This window comes from Nansenia antarctica, assembly GCF_963989245.1.
Source record: "Nansenia antarctica genome assembly, chromosome: 2".
NCBI classification, from domain to species: Eukaryota; Metazoa; Chordata; class Actinopteri; order Argentiniformes; family Microstomatidae; genus Nansenia; species Nansenia antarctica.
The window spans coordinates 56,848,629-56,872,029 of NC_137675.1; the positions used below are offsets into that span (position 1 = coordinate 56,848,629).

Sequence of the window (23,401 nt, forward strand, 5' to 3'; positions counted from 1 at the left end):
TATGGGTGTCATTCAAGTATTGGCTGTCTTAATGCTTTCTGTTGTTGCTGTGAGAGCCATTAGGTCAGTGACCTCTGTCAATTGTGCAATACTGCAGATTCAACCTCTCGGGGAAAAGGATAGAAAAAGAAGCATTAACACCCTCTAATGATTTTGATTACCAATGTGTGAACGGTGGTGTAGTAAAAATGGACAAAACAGAAACATGTTATCTACCTACCACTGTGTGTGTATATATATATATATATATATATATATATATATATATATATATTGAATCATATGGTATATGTTATATATATTTATATGGTTTTGTGTGTATTTATTTGGTAACTTTAAAGTAGTATGTGAGAACCTCATTTGGAATAACAGCTGGAAGTCTATGGTATCCTATTCTTATAAAAGGGACTGCTATGACAGCAATGAAACATGTAGATGTATGTATGTATGTATGTATGTATGTATGTATGTATGTATGTATGTATGTATGTATGTATGTATGTATATCATTCTCTATGTAGATTGGGATCATGGCTCTGTGTCAATCTCCTTAATCAGTACAGTAAGTAAGTTACTGTGGTACCTCATACCCCCAAAAAACAGTAAGTGAGCCTATATACAGTCTATGAGTAATTATCTAGCTATGTATTACTCATTTATTGTATAAATGGAAATGTGAAAAAAAATCAGACTCCATATATTTACTAAACCGATTATAGATGTACACAATACACATGGTGCTTTAATGGGTGCTTTAATGGGTCATTTGTAAACAAAAACATTGCACAGGAACAGTCACTCTCCCATTGTTTGTGCAACAACATAGACACAAACGTTTTCTTTCATTCACACCAACATTGAAGCTGTACTTATACATGAAAACAAACACACTTCAAACTAAAAGGGATATTTTCCTCAAAAGGCAAATAATACTTTTATGGCAGCATGTTTGTCTCCTATAATGTCATGAAATTAAAGTAATGCAACAACTTCAGACTCATACATTAAACATGGTGCAAAAGTTCTAAACATGACGACAACATTTATTGAGAGAAAAGCAGAGTTGGTGGTTTTGAATTCAGTAGTATTTATCTGAGCCAGACAGATGCATTTATCTGAGCCAGACAGATGTTTGCTGCAAGACCTGTCTTCAAGGTTCAGCAGGTGGTTTGATGTCAGTATAACATTGTGTTGCAGCTCTAATCGTGTCAACTTGCCTGCACATCCCATGCCAGAGTCAAGGCCATCCAAGCATCTTTGTTCTGAGAGCTCCAAACACTACACACATGCAACACTACCTGCCTTCAGAGTCTCTGTGACTAATGTATTCATAAGCTGTAGCTTAGTTTTGGGGGGAATTACAGTGGGTTGACATGACAAAATGATGATGTACTGTATCAAGCTAAAACAACTTCAAAGGGAAATGTGTTTAATGGTAAACTGTCTCTTATCTCCAGTGTCTGTATTATTACATATTTATGAAACAGTATGTGAACATTATACAAGTATAGAATTTACTGTGTAATGAGGTTATGATTGGAAGTAAATATGGATTTACAAACACTACATACAGGCTTTGTAACATGATGGTTCAATGGATACCTAAGAGCTTCACATTTTAACCTACTGTACCACACCCACCAGTGACACTAGAAATGTAGAAATTTGCAACGACAAGCGATTTCTACAATATTTGTATATCAGTTTGAAAGAGTTTTCAGAGAGGGTAAATTCTGTGAATTAGATAATGGGAAAAAACAATAACAATTCTCATCAGATGTTTCTTTCATTTTAAGATTTTTATGGTCTTCTGATTAAGCAAACATGTTCCTTTTCCTTTCCAAAGAACATTTTATATTGTGTATTTAAGATTAGCATCGTACACTTTTAGATTCCAGAGAGAATCTGAGGTATCGGTCTTTTAGCCGCTGGTACTGCTGGTAAATTATTCATGATTAAAACAGGACATACAATGCTGGTTACGTAGGAACAAGATAGGCACAATACATACTGTATAACACAAGCATGATTGTACAATTAAGAACATGGATATAAGTATGGGATTCCACACAATAAGGCATTGCTTTTAATGAAAACTTCTGGACAAACAATTCACAGTTTTTAATCCTTGCTTAGCTAATGATTATAATGATGTCCTCTTTGTTGATTGTTTCAGTTACGTCAAGACAGCTGCGACAATGTAACCATTGTGACCACATTACAACAACTATTCGTCAATGCTGACACATTATGAAGTCATAAATATATAACAACACTGAGTCGTTGATATGTCAAAATGAAAGCAGCTTTTCCTGGCCAAAAACAGATTGAGGTCATCCCCACTAATGGTATAGCAAGGTTGTGAGTGAAAACATGTTAGCTATTGAAATAAGCATATACATATTTAACTGTGGAGCATTGCCTACCTTCTAAAGCTGCCAGTTAACAGTGGCATGAGGTTGATTCAACCTTAGCCATACAGATTCATTCTGCAAGCACAGTAAAAAAAAAAAAAAAAAACGTACACACATACCGGTACACACACACACACACACACACACACAAGTGCGCATGCTCATACACACACGCACGCGCACACACACACACACACACACACACACACACACGCACGCACGCACGCACGCACGCACGCACGCACGCACACACACACACACACACACACACACACACACACACACACACACACACACACACACACACACACACACATTATTGTACACATTTGTAGAATCAAGTATTAGTCTGGGAGATTTGACTAATATGACATTGTGATCATTAGTATAGAATCCACTATAGATTCTGGGTACAAACATAATTCCATAATTCCATAGGGCCAGCTTTTCTCCTATATGCCGCTAATATAGCCTATTTACAATCATCTATGCAACAGAAAGTGCCACTGTTTTCACTAATAAGCTGATATGTGCTGGCCTTTACCAAGAGAAGAATAAAACAAGAAAACAAAGGAAACAATTCAATAATTGTGCTTTTTAACCCACAAATCCACTTCATCATTGAAATGGGACAATTTTGAGAGGCACCCCTTGAAGTGCTGACACCATTTAAGTTCAATAAGAATCTCTAAAGCTATAACAAGGACTGAAAATACAAATAGTAAATATATGTATATATTTATAAAGTTGTTCCAGTTCCATCCCCATTTTTTTAGAAAATAACCTCAGTCATCCCCTGACTTAAAGCATTCCTTATGTGTCAACGTGCAAAGCCCTTATGTTGCTCTATGAGAGAAAAGCACAGATGTCTTTGTGATTGTTGGTTCTAGTTGTGATGATCCCAATCTGGATGATACAGAGAGCGTGTGCTGAAAGCAAGAAGAGTTTTTTAGTTGGTTACTTTAAAAAGAAAACCTACGGAGGCTGCACACCTCTGCTTGGGACATTTGCTGATTGGAGAGTTTCTGCTATCTCAGCTGTTGTCTGTTGACACAGGGAATCCTTGGCCAGCCTCCCTCTGGTTAAACAGTTACCTCGTTCTTACTGGCCGTGCGGTACTGGTTATGGTGGTGGGATGGGCCTGGGATGTACTGTAGGTGGTCCACCGTGTGTGTCCGTCGCGAGGCAAACTGCTGCCTCTTGTTGTTGGTGGGGGGCGGGTTGACCGTCAGTGTGTTGTACGAGTCGGCATTGGAGCTACTATGGGAGGTATGGGCGTGCATTTTGGCCATCTTGTAGGCCCGGTCGACCACGGGTGTGGTGGGCACAAACATGTCTGCGTGGGACATCGCCCGCGACATGGCCTCTTTCCGGAAGTTAGAGCGCCGCAGAGTCAGCATCTTGTCAGGCGAGAGCAGGGGGTCCTGGGAGTGGAGGCGGTCGGCGGAGAGCAGCTGCTCCTCGGAGAGATGGCGGCTGCTGCCGTAGGAGACCATGCCGCCGCCGCTGTAGGAGGACAGGCCGTAGTCGTGCCGCGGGGTCCTGGCGGGGGACAGCACGTGGTCCTGGGACATGGCCCGCTGGACTTTGCGTGGCCGCTGGCGCTGCTGCTGCTGGGGCTCGGAGTTCAACTTCACCAAGTGGGGGGTCCCCCGGACCGCCATGTCAGCGTGGTGTCGCTTCCGCATGTAGTACTCATCTATGTCCTTGTCGTCTGAGTTACACAGAGGGAGAGAGCAAGGAGAGAGGGGGGAGGGAAATGAGAAACATTACACTCGATAGAGAGAATTATTCCATACCTCCGGTCTACCTTGGGTGGATCTGCCCAGCAGTTCTACTGTGATATTGAGCATGTCAACTCCTACATATCCCATCCAAAAACATTTTGGAACTATTTTTTAATGGGAAAAGGCAGCAGCTCTCATCACAATAATTGCACTGCTTTTCGGGTGTGGAGAGGACTACCGCGAGCCTGCCTGCTGAGAGTCAACAATTTAACAGTCAATGGTGTATGCCTGGCTCTGGAGGTAGCCAGCGGTTTAATTCTCATGCCAAAAATCAGGGACACTCTTCAGTGAGTGCCAACACACTCCTGAAGTCTTTCACCTGCCGCGGGCACCTCTCGAATCACTTCCCAACAGGCTACCTGCTTTTCAATGGGACTGATGACCAGAGGTGGTGCTCCCCTGGAACACTAGTAACTAGCTGTCATACGTAGCCGGGGGGGGGGTTACCTCAGCAGAAGTTACATACTGAGCTCCTCAAGAGCACTGAGCTGGAATAACAATGTTCCAACAACACTGCTGCTAGACTGAGGTTTAGGAGTATGAAGATTTCGTTTTTTGGGGGGTGTGGATGTTAGAACTCTCCCCTTTGGATGGATGCCATGGCTGGGTAGAGAAGGTCACCTTATTGTCGCCCCACATGTGGGGTTTGATTCCCCCAGCCTTGTGCATTCCAAATGAAGGAGACCCAGGTCAGGCCTGTGGCGATAACATGCTGTCTGTTTCTCCAGGGTTCACTCTAGATGTGACATTATGGAAGGAAATGTCAAGATAACGAACCCTGAGGATACAGCTCGCCCACCATCCACCAGGAATGCCCCGTAGCTCGATGAATAGGTCGATCTTAAGTGTCCAATCATTGCCAGAAGGGGTGTTATAGAGGGATCGCTGTAACTCACAATGTGGCACGAGGCTTTGACATATGGAAGAAAGACATCGATTGAATTGATTGTTACACTCCCCTGTTAGCAGAGAAATGATGGCCCAGATCTGGTCCACTTCTGCGTCCGGATGTGGCCCAGATACCACTTTGCTCCCCGGGCCAGAAGTAGGCCAGCTCTGGCTGCCATTCCTTAGCATTGAAAAGGTCAGACCTTGGCCAGCATGTGGATGACCCAGGTACGACTTTGTTCACCAATACTACTCAACCACACTCAGAGCAAAGATAGCCCAGTAACTACTGGAACATATCGGGGACACATTCCTCATACCAGAGCTGGCCTATAACAAATTGCCTACTCTCACCCAGAGCTGCCCCCGCACAACACACACACACACACACACACACACACACACACACACACACACACACACACACACACATTCAGACTGGGCAATATAATACTTGCCATTTCTGGCACTGAGCCATATGTGCCCCCACAAGACGAGTTCTGGCCCTCTCTCTGCTTAGATGTGTTAGCTTTGGCATTCAAATACTTCGATTTTAAGTTATGATAAAATGTGGCTCCTAAATAATGCACAAAGGGCTTGAGGCTACATTATTAGCATTAACTCTTGAGTGAATGATGCAACACTCTCTTGGCATGTTGCTTTGGCAAGTATTGACATCGACAGCCAGAGATGGCTCTGCACTGCGATTTTTGTCTGTTGTTACCAGGTTGATGTAGATTCCATCCATAGTGGATTGATATGAATGACAGGTCACTATTGTGTGCCTGGGGCACCGTGTGTATGATCTCACATCATGTATTCATCAGAGCGGATGAATATGTCCATCCTTTTTTACTTTCTTTTTACAGAGACTGAACGCTGGGTTCATTTTTCTGTCATGCAAATATGACTTTGCACTTCGAAAATTCATTAGATTTGAGAGAAGGATCAAGGGGTCTCAAACGTGAGGTGAAACACAAACATCCCAACTTCCTAACAGTGGCTAATGGAGCCAAAGCTTCCACTCTCCAAGATTAAATTCAATATGGCGAGTATATTTAGCTATGGCGGCTATTGATCCAAACACGCTGCCCTAGCCCGGAAGCAACAGTAATCACATAATGCACATACACTTGTGAAACTTGTGAAACATCAATTAAAAGTGATCTTTAGAAGGGATTTGGATTAAGTCATAGTAGAAGAAAGAGGGCCACAGTGAGATCGTTTTGCTTTGTTCCTCACATAGGGATTAAAGAGGCTGTGTTGTTCTAAAGAGTGTTCTAATCCCTTTTAGGGTGATTGAGGAGGAAGAAAACAGAGCCAAATAAGACTCCTCCTGCCTCTCTCTCTCTCTCTCTCTCTCTCTCTCTCTCTCTCTCTCTCTCTCTCTCTCTCTCTCTCTCTCTCTCTCTCTCTCTCTCTCTCTCTGCCTCCTTCCAGGAGCTGAGCAGGTTATTTTAGAGGAGTGTCCTCCATCTCTGATTCCCAGTCACTGCTGAAGGACAGAGAGGACAAGAGAAGCAGCAAAACGGGTAGAGCGTGTGCATTTAGAATAACAAATTAACCGTACTAATTTGATTTCGTCCTCATCTATCCAGATGGTTTCATTAAAAAAAAAAGACTAATTATATTACTTTTGGGATTTTTTCCAAAGGCCCTCCCCTTGCAAAAAGTCATCCATGTACTTACACTACATATATCACAGGCGAGGCAGAGAATTAAATAGCTTTCCTATAAGACGAGCTGTCACAAAGCTGTAAGGAGGTAGGGAACTAGAAAAGGATACCGTTTTATCTGACCAATATTCCAGAAGCCCAGCAAATGTCATTTAATTAATCTCTGTGTTTTTCTGTGTGCTTACAAGATAAGAGAGGATCCTTTAGTTAATGAGAGAGAGAGAGAGAGAGAGAGAGAGAGAGAGAGAGAGAGAGAGAGAGAGAGAGAGAGAATCAGTATGTCCATTCCCTCCCCATGTTACATTCCCTTAGATGTAACATAGGGCCTAGTGTAAAAGGGAAAAACATATTGTTGTTGCATAGTTGCCATTAATTAATATGTAATATTAATATGTTACATGTAGGAGACTTCTATTTTCTTTAGACTCAAAGTCATAGAATCCTTGGATAGTGGTGAGTGGTCTTGTATGTTTCTTTCTATTAAACAGCACTACAGTGGATACAAAAGCAATATGATTCAGTTATCAACGTTGTCCACATCACAATGTTAAGACACATCGATTTTCCGTGTCCACGCTGAATATGACTAAATGACCTACTGTACACCCTGCACTGTTGAACACTCCAACGGGAAAGAACGACCACTCTAGAATGTGATCCCATGTGACCAATCACTGGAGATCAGAAGATCATAGATCACGCAGCTGTCATAGAGGATGAGAATTATGAAAGTCTCATCATGCAGAGGATGTAATGGGGATAATCGAGGCGACCCAGATAGCATTTCTAAGACATTAGTCCCATCTTGTTGGCATATAGGCTTGTGGCGGGGATGTTCAGCTGGAGAAATGTCATTAACAGACATTAGCAACATGAAATGGGCCACAGATGGAACCAAATTACATGCCAATTAGATGTCAGTCTATGGGGCGATATGTGGGAATGGCCATACGACACAGACGATTTGATGACTTGGTTGTGTGTTTCATGGCATGGCTTCCCCCATTTCATCTCATAACCCCATTGACGTTTTTTTTTTATTATGTTCACCACTATGTACATATCCCTGTAATGAACATCCATACAGGGATATTATTGCCTCACTGGTACAGCCATGTGTGGCAATACTTCAATGCAATGTGCAAAGATTAACCTTTTTCCCCCCTCGTGTGCTGGTGGTGGGCTCCAGGCAGGAGCACAGGCAAACAAGATGGCAGATGAAATGGAACACCTACTTAGTTCTCTCTCTCTCTCTCTCTCTCTCTCTCTCTCTCTCTCTCTCTCTCTCTCTCTCTCTCTCTCTCTCTCTCTCGATCTCTCTCTCTCAGAGGAATATTTACTTAGTTCAGATTTGACCGCCAGCTCGTAGGAGGGTGGAAGGTGGGTGAGGTTCTGGAAGGAGCGGGAGAAGTCCAGGTCGAGGTCGTATGGCTCCGTCTGCGATGTCAGGATGTTGTTCATCCGCTGGGGCTTCTCTGCAGGGGAGACAGAGGAGATTGGCGCAGTGCAATCAGGCCACAATCAGCCAATCAGCAGCCTGGAGGACGTCACACACAGGGGGCTGATACACAGGGGGTCTTCACTGGGCGAGACAGGGGAATAGGGAGTGTGAGGGCGAGGGGGATGTTTGAGGAGATTGGAGGGAAGAGAGAGAGAGAGAGAGAGAGAGAGAGAGAGAGAGAGAGAGAGAGAGAGAGAGAGAGAGAGTGGACGTGGGTGGGTGGGTACTGCTGTGTGGACTGCACTGTAGTCCACCAAATCGCTTCTTCAAACCTGAGTTTTACATGATTTGTAAAAACATAACAGTGCACTCCTGGGGTGATTTGATTGGCTGTGGCTGCACTCTGTGCTTTGGCTGTCACAAGGAAGTGTGGCACCATTGCGGTCCGCTGCTCTGCGCCGCCTGCCTGGCTGGCCTGTGTGCCTGTGGATATGTGGGACACGCAGTCACGGTGGTGCAGGCAGCTGGAGCTGGAGCAGCAGGGGGGTGAGGTGGCGGCAGGGCTCGGTGGAGACACTGGCCACTGGTGGCAGGTTTATAAATAGGGTTGGGTGACTACTGCGGCAGAGAGGACAGGGACACACAACACCAAGGAGCATGTGGCAGAAAAAAAGTTTGGTAAGTGGGAGAGAGACACAAAATGAGAGAGTGGGCGTGTATGTGGGAGCCAGAGAGATGGAAGGAAGGAGAGAGTTGAGTGTTGAGTTTCTGTGTGAGCGCGTGTGTGTGTGCGTTTGTGTGTGTGTGTGTGTGTGTGTGTGTGTGTGTGTGTGTGTGTGTGAGATCAGCTCCAACAGAGGTCATGGACTGAAATATTGACACAGTTCTTAATGAAATTTCACAAATGCAAACAGTGCGTAGGAGTTAACCAATAGCAAGAGCAAGGAGAGAGATAAAGAGAGAAAAGTGAGGAAGAGAAAGAGTTCAGCTTCAACACTGGTGCATTCAGTCTGAGCATAAAGGAAGAGTGATTCCCCCTGCCTCGACCCCAGTGCTCTGCGGGATGTCACTGTCACTGTCACAACAGACGTTGACATACAGTAAACAGTATGTGTGAAAAAGGAAGGGAATACACATGTACCTCAGGGGTATATGTGTATTACTTACCATGTCTCATTGTTCTGTGGGCTACATAACAAATCGAAGTAAGAGAAAAGGGATGAATTATGAGAAACAGGATTCAGAGTAATTTCAATCAACGTGGCAGACTTTTTTTTATTTGCAAGCCACATTGTTATGTGTATTGATAGAGTTACATACACATCTGCTACAATTTACTGATCATACTAGTCAACAGATATAAATGCTTGGTGCTGTTCAGGTCATGAACCGCACACACCTGAATGGAACATCTTCAGCTTTGATTTGCCCAGATTTGATGCCTTTAAACAGTTTTTGTTTCAGCGAGCAATCCAGTTCTCCATTCTTGTCTTTTTGCCTTTGAAAATCACGGCCCTTAAAAATCCAAGAAGAGGGGATACTACTGTAGCTTGACAAAAAGATGGAAATTATAGCTCCAGTTATATTGAAACAGAGGGTGAGTGTAATGTTTCAGAGATGAACTCTGAAAAAATATTAGTAACTTTCTTCGTTTCTTTGTTCTTGGCCAATCTTGTTGGATAGATGGAGAGACACTTAAGCATAAAACATACATGGTTTTCTCTCTTTTTTCACTGTGGTTTAGAGGTGTGACCGGTAAATCCATGCAAAAAAAAAGTTTCTCTTTTCATAGAAAAATAAATGTAAAGAAATAGATAAGGGAGCAATATATATTTGAAAACGTTTTTCAATAACTTGAGTGAACTTAGATAAGATTTGATTATCATACATTTTTGTTTTTCATTTTCTTCAAACTTTTCATTTCATCTTTCATTTGCTATCTAAGCTTTTAATATCCCCTCCAGAATTTTGTTTGTTTGTTAGTAATTACGTTCAGACATCTGAAAGAGCATCTTTCAATTCATTTTCAAGTTAGACAATGTCCATGTGTCATATTAGAGCTGGCAAAAGATGCATCATCCTTGTCCTGGGGTAAACTAAGACATCAGGATGCCATACCGTACCCAAAAGCTACCTAATGGCAGTGTGGAAACTGTCATGTGATCTGTTCATATGGGCATTGTAAATCTCTATATTCTATGTCACATGAGATTAGTGCTGGAATGATTGTGACTGCACCAACTTTCTGCAAACCTTCTTCTGTATTTCTACAAATTGTAAGTCACTATGTGAAATATTGATTAGGACAACACTAGTACCAACAATAATCTAAGATTTACTTAAAATCTTATCCTTACCCGTTTTAGGTGTGTGTAGAGCTGTAAGATCCAGGTGACTATGTTGATAGTCATGTTGGTGGTTGCCTAGTGGGGAAAAACATGAGGTTAATATTAAAAATCAAACATATTTTACGTGTAGAAAATGAATGTCAAAACATGAAAATATTCATGTCGTTCCTCTTAATAAATGTTTGATGTTGTTTACTTTTATATGAAATGTGGATTCCACCTTAAATTAAAACAAACATCAAAACAAATTTGCCAGTGGCAAAATATTTCCCACTGACAACATTTCTGTGTAAATTGTCTTTTTCTCTCAAAGCCCAAACTCTGAATTCTGTCTATAAATAGCAGTGTGTTGCTGTGTCTGCCTGTCAGAGGTCTTCATGAAGTCTGTTCACATGATTTATGGCATTGTGCTCAGTCATCCTCCACAGAGGCCACCGCTGAGGACTGCATCACTGCTGTCCATTGATTCATGGTCTCCTTTGATCTGTCACTGAGGTATGATAACAACATGGGCTTGATGGGCATCCATTTCACTGGTAGCTTGTTACCATGTTAAAAGCATGGGTCTGTTGAAACATGACCTTTCATGCTACATTCACAGTTGCAGTCATTTTATACTTTCCCCTTTGAGCAATGAAGGATGAGGTAAGACAGATTTAATTTCAAATCCCCATCCTCTGACAGCTATGGGACTTCCAATCATATGAGAGAATGAAAAGTTCTCTTTATTCAATTACGTCTGGTTAGTCGACACAAAGCACGCTTTCCTCTACAGCAGAAGACGATACAGGGCATGAATATTTGATAACTCTACCTTATTTGCATTTAAACAAGTTCATTTATCATCCTATTAGAAGACTTAACACAATAGAATGGAACATAGTAACCTGGTAAGACTCAAATTACTTGTTTTAATTTGAAGTGATAGGAGAGTGTGTTCTTTTTGGTGAATGAGAGCAGTTGGTTTCTCTCAATTACAGGGACTTCCTAATGGTGAGAAGTGACAGTTACAAAAGAGACACACAAGCCCGCATTTCATTCTCTTTATCCTCTGTAGTTGGAAATGCAAAGAAAAGAAAAGAAAGGAAAAAATAAATAAAAAATAACCTTCTGGTGGAATATTCACGTCAAAGTCATCAAGACAATAGCGCCAAATTCCTCGTTAAACCTGACTTTACAAAGCTTCTAAAGGAAGCATCTTTCAGACAAGCACAATAGAGCAGAAAACCAACAACAGAAAACATTGTCCAATTAAACCGTCTTAAATGACAATGTACTGGTATTCCAAATCCCAATATCCTTTACAGACATAAAACAACGACTTTGCCCAATCCCTGCACTCACTACAGCTGTTCAATCACTCTGGTTTGATCAAGGGACCAATTATATGATCTTCAGATGGCTGAATTAAACGAACCTGCTTTGAGCTTGGCAACCAAACAGCTTACTTGAAAAAAAAACAACAACACTGCTATCTCCCTATTTGCACAAACTGCCCATCCTTAGGGAAGACCAGCCGACCATCTCTTAAACTTGGCAGAAGAGGCCAACGGTTTTTAAAGATGGTTCAAATGTTGTGTTGGATGACTGACTGACTGCTCATGCAGTCAAATGCTCTCCTTCTCTGTTGGTTTTCCTTTTGCTTACAGGTACATGTAATAACTGCCTAGTACAGCTACTACAGTATTATACTATAGTGGTTATGATACAGTTTGTATCTCATCGCTCAGACGCTCACAGTTGTCTGATCAGAGCTGATCTCTAAATCTGCGTATGAACTGAGTATGAATCCAAGATGAGAACAGCCCAGCCCCTTAAAATATAATACTTTTAAAAACGGTATTATATTAAATGGCATTGTTTTGCAGAAAATGTTCCCTCTTTAATCTCCAAATGCTGCTTATCTCTGATAAACCACCGAAAATAGTCTGCAGTGAGGGGATGGAAACAAGCCAGGACTCAGTACCCCGCCGTTTCCCCACCCATCACTATGGAAATGTACCAAGCATGAATCAAACTGAGATATTGTGTAGTCATACAACACAGAGATCTATAGATCTATAGATCTATATAGAGGAGTCCATTCATGTGAAACCAGTCTAGTACGTCGGCAGGCGAGGACCATTTGCGTGAACAGCTGTGCTGCCTGCGGGGCTCTGGAGCGCAGAGGAATTTGAAATGAGTAACATCATAATCAGAATAGTGCGAGTTATGGAACCTCTGCACCGCAGGTTCTGTCTTTCAACTGTTAAAGTGCTCCTTCAACAATGAGGGCCAGGAAAATGGAGCAGATTCCTTGGGATTGCTTCGGTTTTGTGAGATTAATCATCCAGACTTGATGCTGTATGTCAATGTTTTACTTATCATATCTTTCACCCCAAGAAATGTTTTGCTGTCCACTGTAAAATATATACACTTACAGCCTAGGTATACTGTACATTATAGATAATGCAGCAGAAAATATCGCCCTAGCATGTCATACAGGCTTGGTTGCACAAATGGAGGCATATTGGGCACAAATGAAAAAGAGCCCTTTCAGGTTCCAGAGGATGGACAGAGCAGAGGGAGGGATCCCACTGTGACCCAGATCCATTTTTAAAAACCCTCCCCTGCTCTGCCTCTGCCAGAGAAACCTGACAGATGGATGGGCCGCCTGTCATGACGAGAGCCCATGCCGAGTCACTACCCTGGCACGGTGTGAAGAGCTGTGTGGGTCCAACAGGCGGCTCACCTTGTCTCTCCTCACACCTTGTGGGGGAGCGAGGGACACGGACCAGTTGGGACAGTTTACAGCCCTGGCTGACAGAGCCTTCCATCAACACAGGCTTCATATTGAAATGGGCTTTGTATTGATATGGGCTGTGACCAGAGGTTTCTATGTGCACAATGTTCCACAACGGAATAATATGCATGTGCATGTAACAGTGTAGTTGCCGCTTCTCGTCAAAGTGTCTTCAATTATGAGTATTGGTGTATTATATACATTGACGTGGGTAAGGGAGGCCACTCACTGGTAAACTCTGACTCACTCGGTCAATGTGCCTTAAAGAGAAAACATTCACAAAGAACACATCAAAATGGTTTAATAAAGCTGTTCGGAGCATATAGGATAAAACAAGGAATGAAACGTATCAGTGTCCCAGGCTGGTCATGTCAGTATACTACCACCACCACTGTACAGTATTTGAGGCACAATAAGTCATAGTGCTTTGAACAGGATGCAATTTATGCCTGGACACTTGTCACTGTTGCTTTAAGACACGCTGAGACACAGGAGCTAACTAATGCTGGTCTATAATTGTATCTGCCCTACATTGACAAATCTTCAGGGGGTCGGGGCATTTTTCATCCAGCTCATCTGCCAATGCCATCCAGTGTCGACACAAAATCACTAGTTTTCTGTACCACATACTGAAAACAAACGGTGAAGGTGTCACCTGTATTTTGTAATTAATATGGTAGCCTATATATACAGCTTTTACTCACCGTAAAATATTTATAGTGCAACCAAAGTCACTAGTTTGTATAAGAGGAGCGATGCAGTAACTGTACATGACTGACACAAACCAAAAACATGTTGTAACTTTACCAACGTTGGTTGATCTTGCCTCGAAGAGCTTCTTCCTGAGGTGACTGAGTTGCTAACAAGGATAAGCACAGATTTATCTGATGTCTTCTTAAATATGGAAGAAGTAACATCATTCAAAGCTGCCTTTATCCGTGCCTTAGCATACATCTTCTTGGTAGATGAGTCCGTAGAAAGAGGGACATCCAAGTTGAATAGAGCAAAAAAAGCCTGAAAACGTATTGGTGACATAGGGGGAAAGCCTGTATTATCAAAGGTATCCACAGGCAAAAGTAAAAAAACAACAACTAAAAAATACATTTATAAACAGGATATACAAACAGCATTGCTTTTTTGGAATGAACTGTAATGGGTATTTTCACTAGAGAACACTCTTACAATGGATGAGTTATATGTTCAAATTTCAATTAATATTAGTGAGGCTAAGCTTTTCAAGAAGGGGTCATTGTATTTGGTACATTGCGCAGAAAATTAACTGCAAATGAGTTTCTCTTTCTCTACTCTTGTTTCAATGATTACTTTGTTTTTACAATTATTTTCCTATTTCAGCATTAGGCAATAGTTAATAAGTGAGATGATTAAATAATGAAGAAGAAATGTCAGGCTTTGTGAAAACACCACAAACTGGAAAATGACTCCGATCTGTTAATGACTTTGCAATTATGAGCTGGAGTTGGCTGCTCACTGACATTTTATCGTAAGTGTACGGAATACAGAATCTAAATGTTTACATACTTAACTTCAATTTCTGCAAGCTTTCCATAGAGCTCTGCTAATTTGAGTTCACTCATTAAAAGTCAACACTTTGAACACACAAAATCGCTCAATCATGCACATTGTAAACTTCACAGTCATAACGCCTCGCAGAGAAGGCACTGTACCGTATATATTGGTACAATATCAGAAGTTAATTTCATTGTAACAAACCAAAGGTGGATAAAAGGTTTCAAATCTAGGTGTTCCTGGAAACTGAGCCTGAGAAACCGAGAGCTTTCTGGACCTCTCCAACTATGTGCTAGGAGGCCCATCTATTACACTGACAGATCTGTGTCTCTGTGTGAGATTCTAAGGCTCTCCGACAACCCTCCCTCCCCTCAGAGAGACCAATGACAGGGGGGTGAGAGTGCTAGGCTAGCTTTACAGATGACGTCTTCCCCCATGGGGCCCTCCCTGGCATAAGGATCTTTGATCCGTCCCCATCAATTATGGATCATGTTTCGTCCCGCCTCCATGCTGTCTTGGAGGAGACTGAGGTGAATCATGGTCTAGTCTGGTCTGGCATGCTGCTTCCAGTCAAGCAAAGGTAAAACCCTTTTTCCCCCTCAGGCTGACCTTCTGACTCATTTACAGGAAATCCCACATCTAACACTGAGTCTTGGACATCAGGGGACATGGAGTCTATATGCAGGGAGAAACACTCAGGTATAAATAAAAGTACAAATAGAAGGTACGTATAACGACCTTCAGGAAACTAAAAAAACAGTCTCTTTCTCATACAGTGTTTGTACAGCAGGCTTTGGGCCAAAACATGAATTAGGATGTGTTCTCATTTATTTCAATTTCAATATCTAGCACTACCGGTCTTTTTGCTATTCGAACCACTTGCTTGGTGGGGACTGTGGTGTCTTCTTGGAATTCACTGGTCTTATACCATCAACACTATGAGATTATGGTAAATCACATGACAAAAAAACAATAGAAGCCCAACTAAATAAGTAGAAGTGGAGTTGGACAGGACTGTAGAGAAATAACACCTTCTCTAAACCTGAAACCCTGGAAAACCAAAAAAGGCCCAAGACCACCAGGAAGTATGTCGGACGTCACAGGATACAATGTGATGGAAGTTCTTTGTCAATGGATGATAGTACCCGAATAATACAAAGGCCTTAATAAGTAAGTAAATAAGTGGTGCAATGTTAGTCCTATTTATAAATGTGGTTTTGCTTGCTCACCCTCACACTCATCGATAATAAAGGTCTGTGAGGTGCCATCCGTTGTCTAACTTTTCTCCAATTACTCATAGAATCTTTGGCATAAAGCATGAAGGAAGTGGGTGTTATTGTACAGGCTTTACAGGGAATGAGGGATGACTTGGCTCAGTATCTTGTGTTGTTGTTTTTGTCTCCCTCGCACTTCTGGCACTTTCCGAGGATTTGAAGTCGCTAGCCTCCCGTATTCCCCAACACCCTTGTTACGCAACTAATCTGATGGAGAATGTGTTCCACAACATGATTAGAGCCGTTAATTGTATCGATTTACATAACAAACAAGATTCATAGTGTACGTACTATTGTACACAGTTAAGTTTGTTTATTGGAACTGCATGAGCTGTTTGCTCCTTATCTGGTTACCCTTTCCTCAAAAATGTTTGGGGATATATCTTCCATCTAAAGTTACCTAATTAAATGATCGCTCACAACCCCGCAAACCGTTTCGGGGTATGATGATGCTAATTAATAGTCATTGAACACAGCAAGGCGCCTTGTGTGACTGTGCTGGATGGATGGCTTTCGTCTGGTAGCATGTATCATGAGGCTTATGATTAATGCAGTGCTATCCTCTCGTAGAAATTGAGAGGCTGAGCTGCCGCGCGCCGACAGTGGCAGGCGGCTAGTGATGGAGCGACGGCCGAGCCGCTCGCTGCTCCTCCAGAAGCTGTGGGCTTCATTGATTTGTCGCCTTTGCTTGTGCCTTCGCCCATAATGATGAGCGCCGTTCTAAGTATCTCAAATAAACAGCGGCAGGCTGCAGTCGGCACTCCAGTCTGGTAATGCCCACATTAATTACAGACTGTGCACAGTGGCATGTTAGAGATGGCTCTTTTATTTGGAAAGCAGTGAGAGTCCCTTTCATTAGCATATTAAGGGAAATAATTGGCCGCCTTACGCCTGTTCGCCGTGTTACCGTGGTGGGTGGCACAGTACGGCACTGCATCGTCTAGCGCTCCGTGTCCCGTCGCGAGGGTTATGCCACAGTGTCTCACCATGGTTTCTGACTGAACAACCACTGTGCCCTGCATTTCTAGGCATTAATTTGTATAGGCCTACCCGTGGAGGCTGGTAGAGGTAGAAATTGGAGGAATAAGGAATGGTATCAATGGAATCATGACGTGCTTTTGATACCAGTCCTTATCTTCATTCCCTGCATTATCAGGAGCCCTTCCTCAGATTTCTACCTCCACCAGCCTCCACTGGTGTATACTGTACATCCAGATGATAACTGTCATGGCATTACAGTAACAAAACAGGAACTGCAGGAGTTCTTGGCATCGTTGTGTTATTGGGTTTGTTTTTTGTCTTTGTGTGGGCGTCTGCCTAGCCGCCCCCCTAACACTGTGCAGGAGTCTGAGCTAATTAATGAGCCTACTTTGTACAGTACAACAGTGGAGTAGTTGAGGAAAATAAACAGGTCTGGTAGAAGTGGCAATATCCTCAAAGGGTTTTTTTCTGATCAAAGCTACCAATTTCTCTCATCCCCATACTGTACAATACACATACATTTGTCATACCAATTTGGTGGCAGGGGACAGAAGAACATGTTTACAGTACTCATCCAAAAACTGAGATGAAAGAGATGTCAGAAATATGGAAGAGACTGAACCAGTAGGAGATTATACTGAAGGGAGATACTTGGACAAAAATGGTGCTGGGAGATATTGATCAAAAGCAGTGATGGTCAGTGATGTCTTTTTGGAGCACATACCTGACCTGGACAGAGGGAAGAAGTGATGTGGAAAGATTCACATGAAAGGGGAAGGCAAGCCAGGCAGAAGAATACATTGAGCATGCAATGGAAGGCAGAGGATAAAAGTAAAGTTATTATGTTCAGGCTTATTTTAATGTATGCAGGTTGAAGCTAAGACATTGACAGACAGGCAATGCTCTCTGATATTCCGAAAAAGAAAATTGACGGACATAGGGAAAGATAAGTCTCTATGAAGATAAAATCTAGTTTGAAGATGGCTGTGCGTTTGAGGGAAGGTTCTTAAACAAGATGGCCTTTCATGTTGGGTTGGAGTGTAGCATGAGAGGGGCTTTTATTCTGTAATCTGAAAGAAAGGTTCAATCAGTGAAGTTGAGATGGACAAAGACGAGAGGGGACGAGGGAGACGAGGGACAGGAAGGAGGCTGAACATGATGAGAAGGAACAGGGCATGAAAGACAGGGAGGTGGATGGAGGGCTGGGTTTCACAGTATTTGAGAGCTGTCAGAATCAGTGAGCAGAGAGGTCAGGGAAGAAGGTGAAGGGTAGGTAGGCTGGGTCAAATTGGCCAAAGAAACAGGTCAAAGGAGCACAGAACTGATATGAAATATTGTGGATGTAGCTCTGCTGTAATAGACAGGAGGCCAAGTCATTAGTGGTTTTAGGGGATATGAATAAGCGAAAGACTAAAGTGATGGTGAATTGCCAGGGGGAATAAATTGAACGTTTGAGGTTATGTCTAAGGAGATGAAGAGCTAGGAGAATGAGATGTGGTCTGAATGGAATGAGGTAAAATGACTCATCTATAGCCTGTCTCTGGGAGAGGTACAGTATTCACACATCACAACGTCAAGGAATCAAACACTTCTACCTCTTTACAGTTTCACTCTGACTGCCTGCTTAGGCCAGTTCACGCTGTCAGAATCAATGATTTGCAGTTTCCCTTTATGTTTACCTCCCATTCTTGTTCTTATGACCCCTGAATTCCATTTTTGGTTGCTCAAACACAGGTTGAAAATGATCAATATTCATCACACACCAAAACGTTCTGAAAAGCCTCTTCTTTTTGTAAGCAGCAGCGAATCAATAACACCCTCCGTTATGCCTCCCTCAGTAATGGCATTTCTATGATGATCCCATCCCCCCTCCCACAACCTTCTTTTCTTCTTCGGCTGAGCCACAGTCAGATCCTGTACCTCACTCAATGGGAAAATCAAAGGCTGAAGAGGCCCTAAAAGCATTTGTCTCGAGGCATTCGTACCGCCATTACTGGACCATGCATCCTGTATTTGCATCACAAAAACAGCAGAATGATGTAATGTACTGAATGTGAAGACATTCTTTCTACATGATATACTGTAGTTGAATGTATCAAAGGTATCTCTCAGATGAGAGCAAGTTTTTAACCATTTTTAAGTAATGCCTATGACAATAAAACATGTGTAATCATCATACACAATCATCCATCTCAGCATAGGAGAGACACTCCACACTAGGAGTCTCCTCAGTGCTCATTTGCAGGCCTTGAATAGGAGAAATCAAACAACGATTTGAGGGACCGATTTGTTTGGAGCCGTGACGCCTGCGAGCGCATCAAACTGCAGAGTAATTGAAATCCTTGCTATCTCTTAACGGCTCTTGTTTTTCCTCCATCTGAAGACTGCTGCTGTCAGTGTGCCTGCACGGGTCAAATGCTGTTCTTTTCTTTCATGTCTCTCTCTCCCACTAACCAAACATCTTAAGCTCTTTTCATAAGACACAGGAAGAGATCATCACGCTTTGCCTACGCATTGGTTTTCTTTTTTAAGATACACTTGAATAAAGACAGTAAAGCAAAGCAGAGATTAATCCGACTGTTTACAGAAAGTATAGGTCCGCAGCTATTGTGTTTTGATCATAGACTGGCTGCTTTAAATCTGTGTAAATAATAGAAAAGTACATCCCAAAGAGCTGTGAGATGACTTTGAATACAGGTTATATAGAATTAATATTAAATAATAATAATAATGATAATAATATGATATAATATAATATTTAATTATATATTTAATAATAATATATACGTATATACATGTTATGCCTTTGAATGCACCCCTATGATTATGATTGCAATGTATTGTCAGACAGAGTAACATACTTAAGTAACACGCTCTGAGAGTTCTACCATCATCCATTTGTCCATTTTAGGTGTGAGGCAAATCCATCTACTGGTTTTGTGGGTTATGACTCCTTCAAGTTGAATAGCTAGTAGGCATAAAGTGACTATGATCTATCTTGTTATTCAATCTCATATTATCTGCAGTGTCTGCTCTTGTCTCGGAGAAAACGATGTTCTGACTGGAACTCGGGGAGTCTATACAGCGATCCTATACACCCTGTTTAAATTATATAGCTGACACACCAGTGAAGCCTTTCAAACAGTGAAAGGAGGAGATGTAAACCCAATTACAAAAGGTCTCCAGCTACTTTCCAGAGACACTTATCAGAAGTGTATGAGAGATAATGGGTCCTATTACAAACTGGCGGACACCACCTCCTTGCTGACTCCATTAAAAATCTATTATCACTTTGGCATATTAAACAATCAACGGCAGATATGGAAATTCATCATTCATTTCCAGTTTTCAATATTGGATGACATAAAACCAGGGAGCAGTTCATCATTCATAAAGGCAATCTGAAGAGAGAAAGTAAAAAAAAAACAGGGCATGGAAAAGAGAAACAAATAACAGGGCACAGTGGGAGAGACAATTTCAAATAATGTCATGCTAATTAATTTTTCACATAACTCTGGCAAAGGCTATTAAAATCAAGGCAATCTGTCGTTACTGAAATCACATTAGTTTGAAACACAAAAAAATGGTGCTAAGTGAAATAATTCGGCTGAAAGCCACTGCTGGGTCATGAGCATCAATTGATCTCCTTTTCATCAGAATACTTTAATGTAAGCTGTTAAACCCAATGATTCGCTTATCAACAACAATAGGCTTCATGTTAATCTATGTTTAGTAACTACAGTCTAAAAGCTATGAAACTTTGTCTATATAGATAAAAAGATGCAACATAAAGCAAACCAGAAGTCAAGGTCAGAACAGTTTCCATTTGACTTTGATTCTAATCTATGCACCATACATTTCAAGAACAGAGCAAGGCAATGTGACCTTGGCACTTTTACCAACCAACTCTATGGTAATAAAGCAGCCAATATTACACAGCCAGTGTTATTGAGTGCAGAAGAGAGACTAGGATATAGGATATAGACAGAGAGATAGAAAGGCATCTTGTGCATGGTTCAAAAATGAATGGAAACTGATTCTCTCATTCCTTCCGCCTCTAAGAGAAGGATGCCTGAGAAGGAAGGGACTTGAACTTGAGAAAGAGACAGACCACCGTTAGAGGGCAAATAAGCCCGTCTGGGAAGTCTTAAAATACCCCTTTAACTAGGCCAGCTACAGCGTGAAGTCTTGGGGTAGGTTAACACTACCCCGCATAGCACAGTCAACCTGTCCACAGACACAAGACAGTCGTTGCACAACCATCCAAGACGTCTTTAAACGAGGATCAAACCTTGTAGGAAGTGATCTGTCGCTCAAAGATGTCATTGGCACCACATACAATGGACAACCTGAGGACCCTGTTATGCGTGGACCACCCGAGACAGAGCAGGGAGCTCCACAGATAAAAGCTGGCACTTCCATTTTACATTCCAGGGCCGCCAACTAAGCAGGTTCTGCAATCGGGCATTTAAAGCAGCCTTATATAGCAGAGCTAGTTAAAGATACATGGGCCCCTGCATTCACAGCCATTCGTTTCATTGATGAGGTCTAGTGGGGGATTAAGAGAGCCCCTGCATATTGTTAAAGTAAATTGGTGCCTTTCAATTCACACAATATCACCCAGTCTGTCCACACTGCACAATGAATTCCAGTAATGAACAGGCCCTATACAGGAGAGTACAGTTGTACTCTGCAGGGCGCATTTGTCACCATTAGACAATATTTGGTGACTGCCACAAGACAAACGCGTCCCCTGCGAACCATGAATGGTCTGTTTCTAATCTAATGGGAGCCGTGGTGCCCTCGCCCTGCTCCTGTAGACCCAGGTAATGGCCTGCATTATGCAACGCAATATACTCTGTTGACTTATTCTCCCGCAACATCCAGAAATGTACCTCTGCTAAATGAGTTTTTGTGGCGAAAAACATAGCTAACCATTAAAATAATCGTATCTACTCAATAACCAGTTGTATGCCCTATTTCCAAGATCAATTAGGTACGGGGAACTCGGTTGGTTGGAGCATGGTGTTGGCTACACCAATGGGTTCAGTTCCATGTTGTGACTTCTTTGTCTATACAAGGATAAAACCTTGTAAAAGTCTGGAGAACCCCAGTTTCCCCACATCATTTTTGAAATAAACAGAGAAGTGTATTCATTAAATCCACCAGAACATTATTTGGCCCAAATAATCGGCTCTGTTTCTGATTGCTCTGTTGTCTCCTGTGATTGGCTCTAACCAGACATCTGTTCATCCAACTGAAGTGTTTAATAGTTGTTTTGCTCCCTCAGTAACCAAACACTGCCACATCCGTACCTCTGCTCAGCCGATGCCACACAATCTACATGAATATCAATGAGCATCAATCAGCTCTCTCTCGAATCCATTAAGCCCAAATTAATGAGAATACGTGAATATGTGAATGCTTGAAATGCTCAGTCAGTTGTTCAGCGAGTTTGAGATGTTTTCGCTTTCTGGGTGTGATCCCAGACATAGACAAGCTAGAACGTTGCTCGTTGAGCATCTGTCTTCTCTAGCAGCATGGAGGGGAAACTCTTATCATCCGTTCTTCCATCTCATTTAGCCTGTGCGAACATCCTCTGGTTTCATTAGAATCCAACCAACCATTCCAGACAGGGAACGTCTCAACAGGCTCACACACTGCAGCTCAGGGAACATGCCTCAAGGCTGCTCGGCACACAAGCCAGGGCCAGAAAGATATTACCATGCATATTGAGTGTAAGCTTTTAGGTCCACACCAACACCAAACCCAGTGTAAATCAAACATCTGTCCCTTCCAGAGAGAAAACACACAACATAACTTCTACGTGTTGCTATGGTAACCTCATATGAGGGCTGTTAACGATAACGGTATTGATATTGCAAAAAGCATGTGCATAGCCTGCGGCCTGACACCTCACTCTTGCACACTTACACACTTACACACTTACACACACAAGCGTGCGTGCACACACACACACACACACACACACACACACACACACACACACACGCACACACACACACACACACACACATCACACATTTATTTTCAGTTCAACCTCAGGCACAACCCTAGGACATTTACATGATGTTGACATGACGTACATGATGTCTGATTCACTTTGTTGGTCTCCATTGAATAGCATGTCTTTGAGTGAGATATAATCCTGCCAGATCAGACTGGTAAAACAGATGAACTTCAAACAGAAACTTGAGTTAATAATAAAAAAAGAAAGAATGATCTGAGTAAAGTCATGGCCTAATCTTAATTGGCTTCATTA

At 42.2% G+C, this 23,401-nt stretch overlaps 1 protein-coding gene across 1 annotated transcript in view; it reads right to left on the minus strand.

Moving 5' to 3' along the window:
* Window positions 1-3,496: 3,496 nt before the first annotated feature.
* The window catches only part of LOC308151683 (shisa family member 6), a gene marked incomplete at both ends in the record, with an annotated part of 44,721 nt that continues 24,816 nt past the window's right edge, over window positions 3,497-23,401 (minus strand). The window contains 4 exons of the mRNA XM_080524596.1: window positions 3,497-4,128; window positions 8,106-8,240; window positions 9,374-9,394; window positions 10,564-10,629. Of these exons, the coding sequence (XP_080380722.1) occupies window positions 3,497-4,128; window positions 8,106-8,240; window positions 9,374-9,394; window positions 10,564-10,629 (854 nt within the window). The remainder of the gene's footprint in view (window positions 4,129-8,105; window positions 8,241-9,373; window positions 9,395-10,563; window positions 10,630-23,401) is intronic.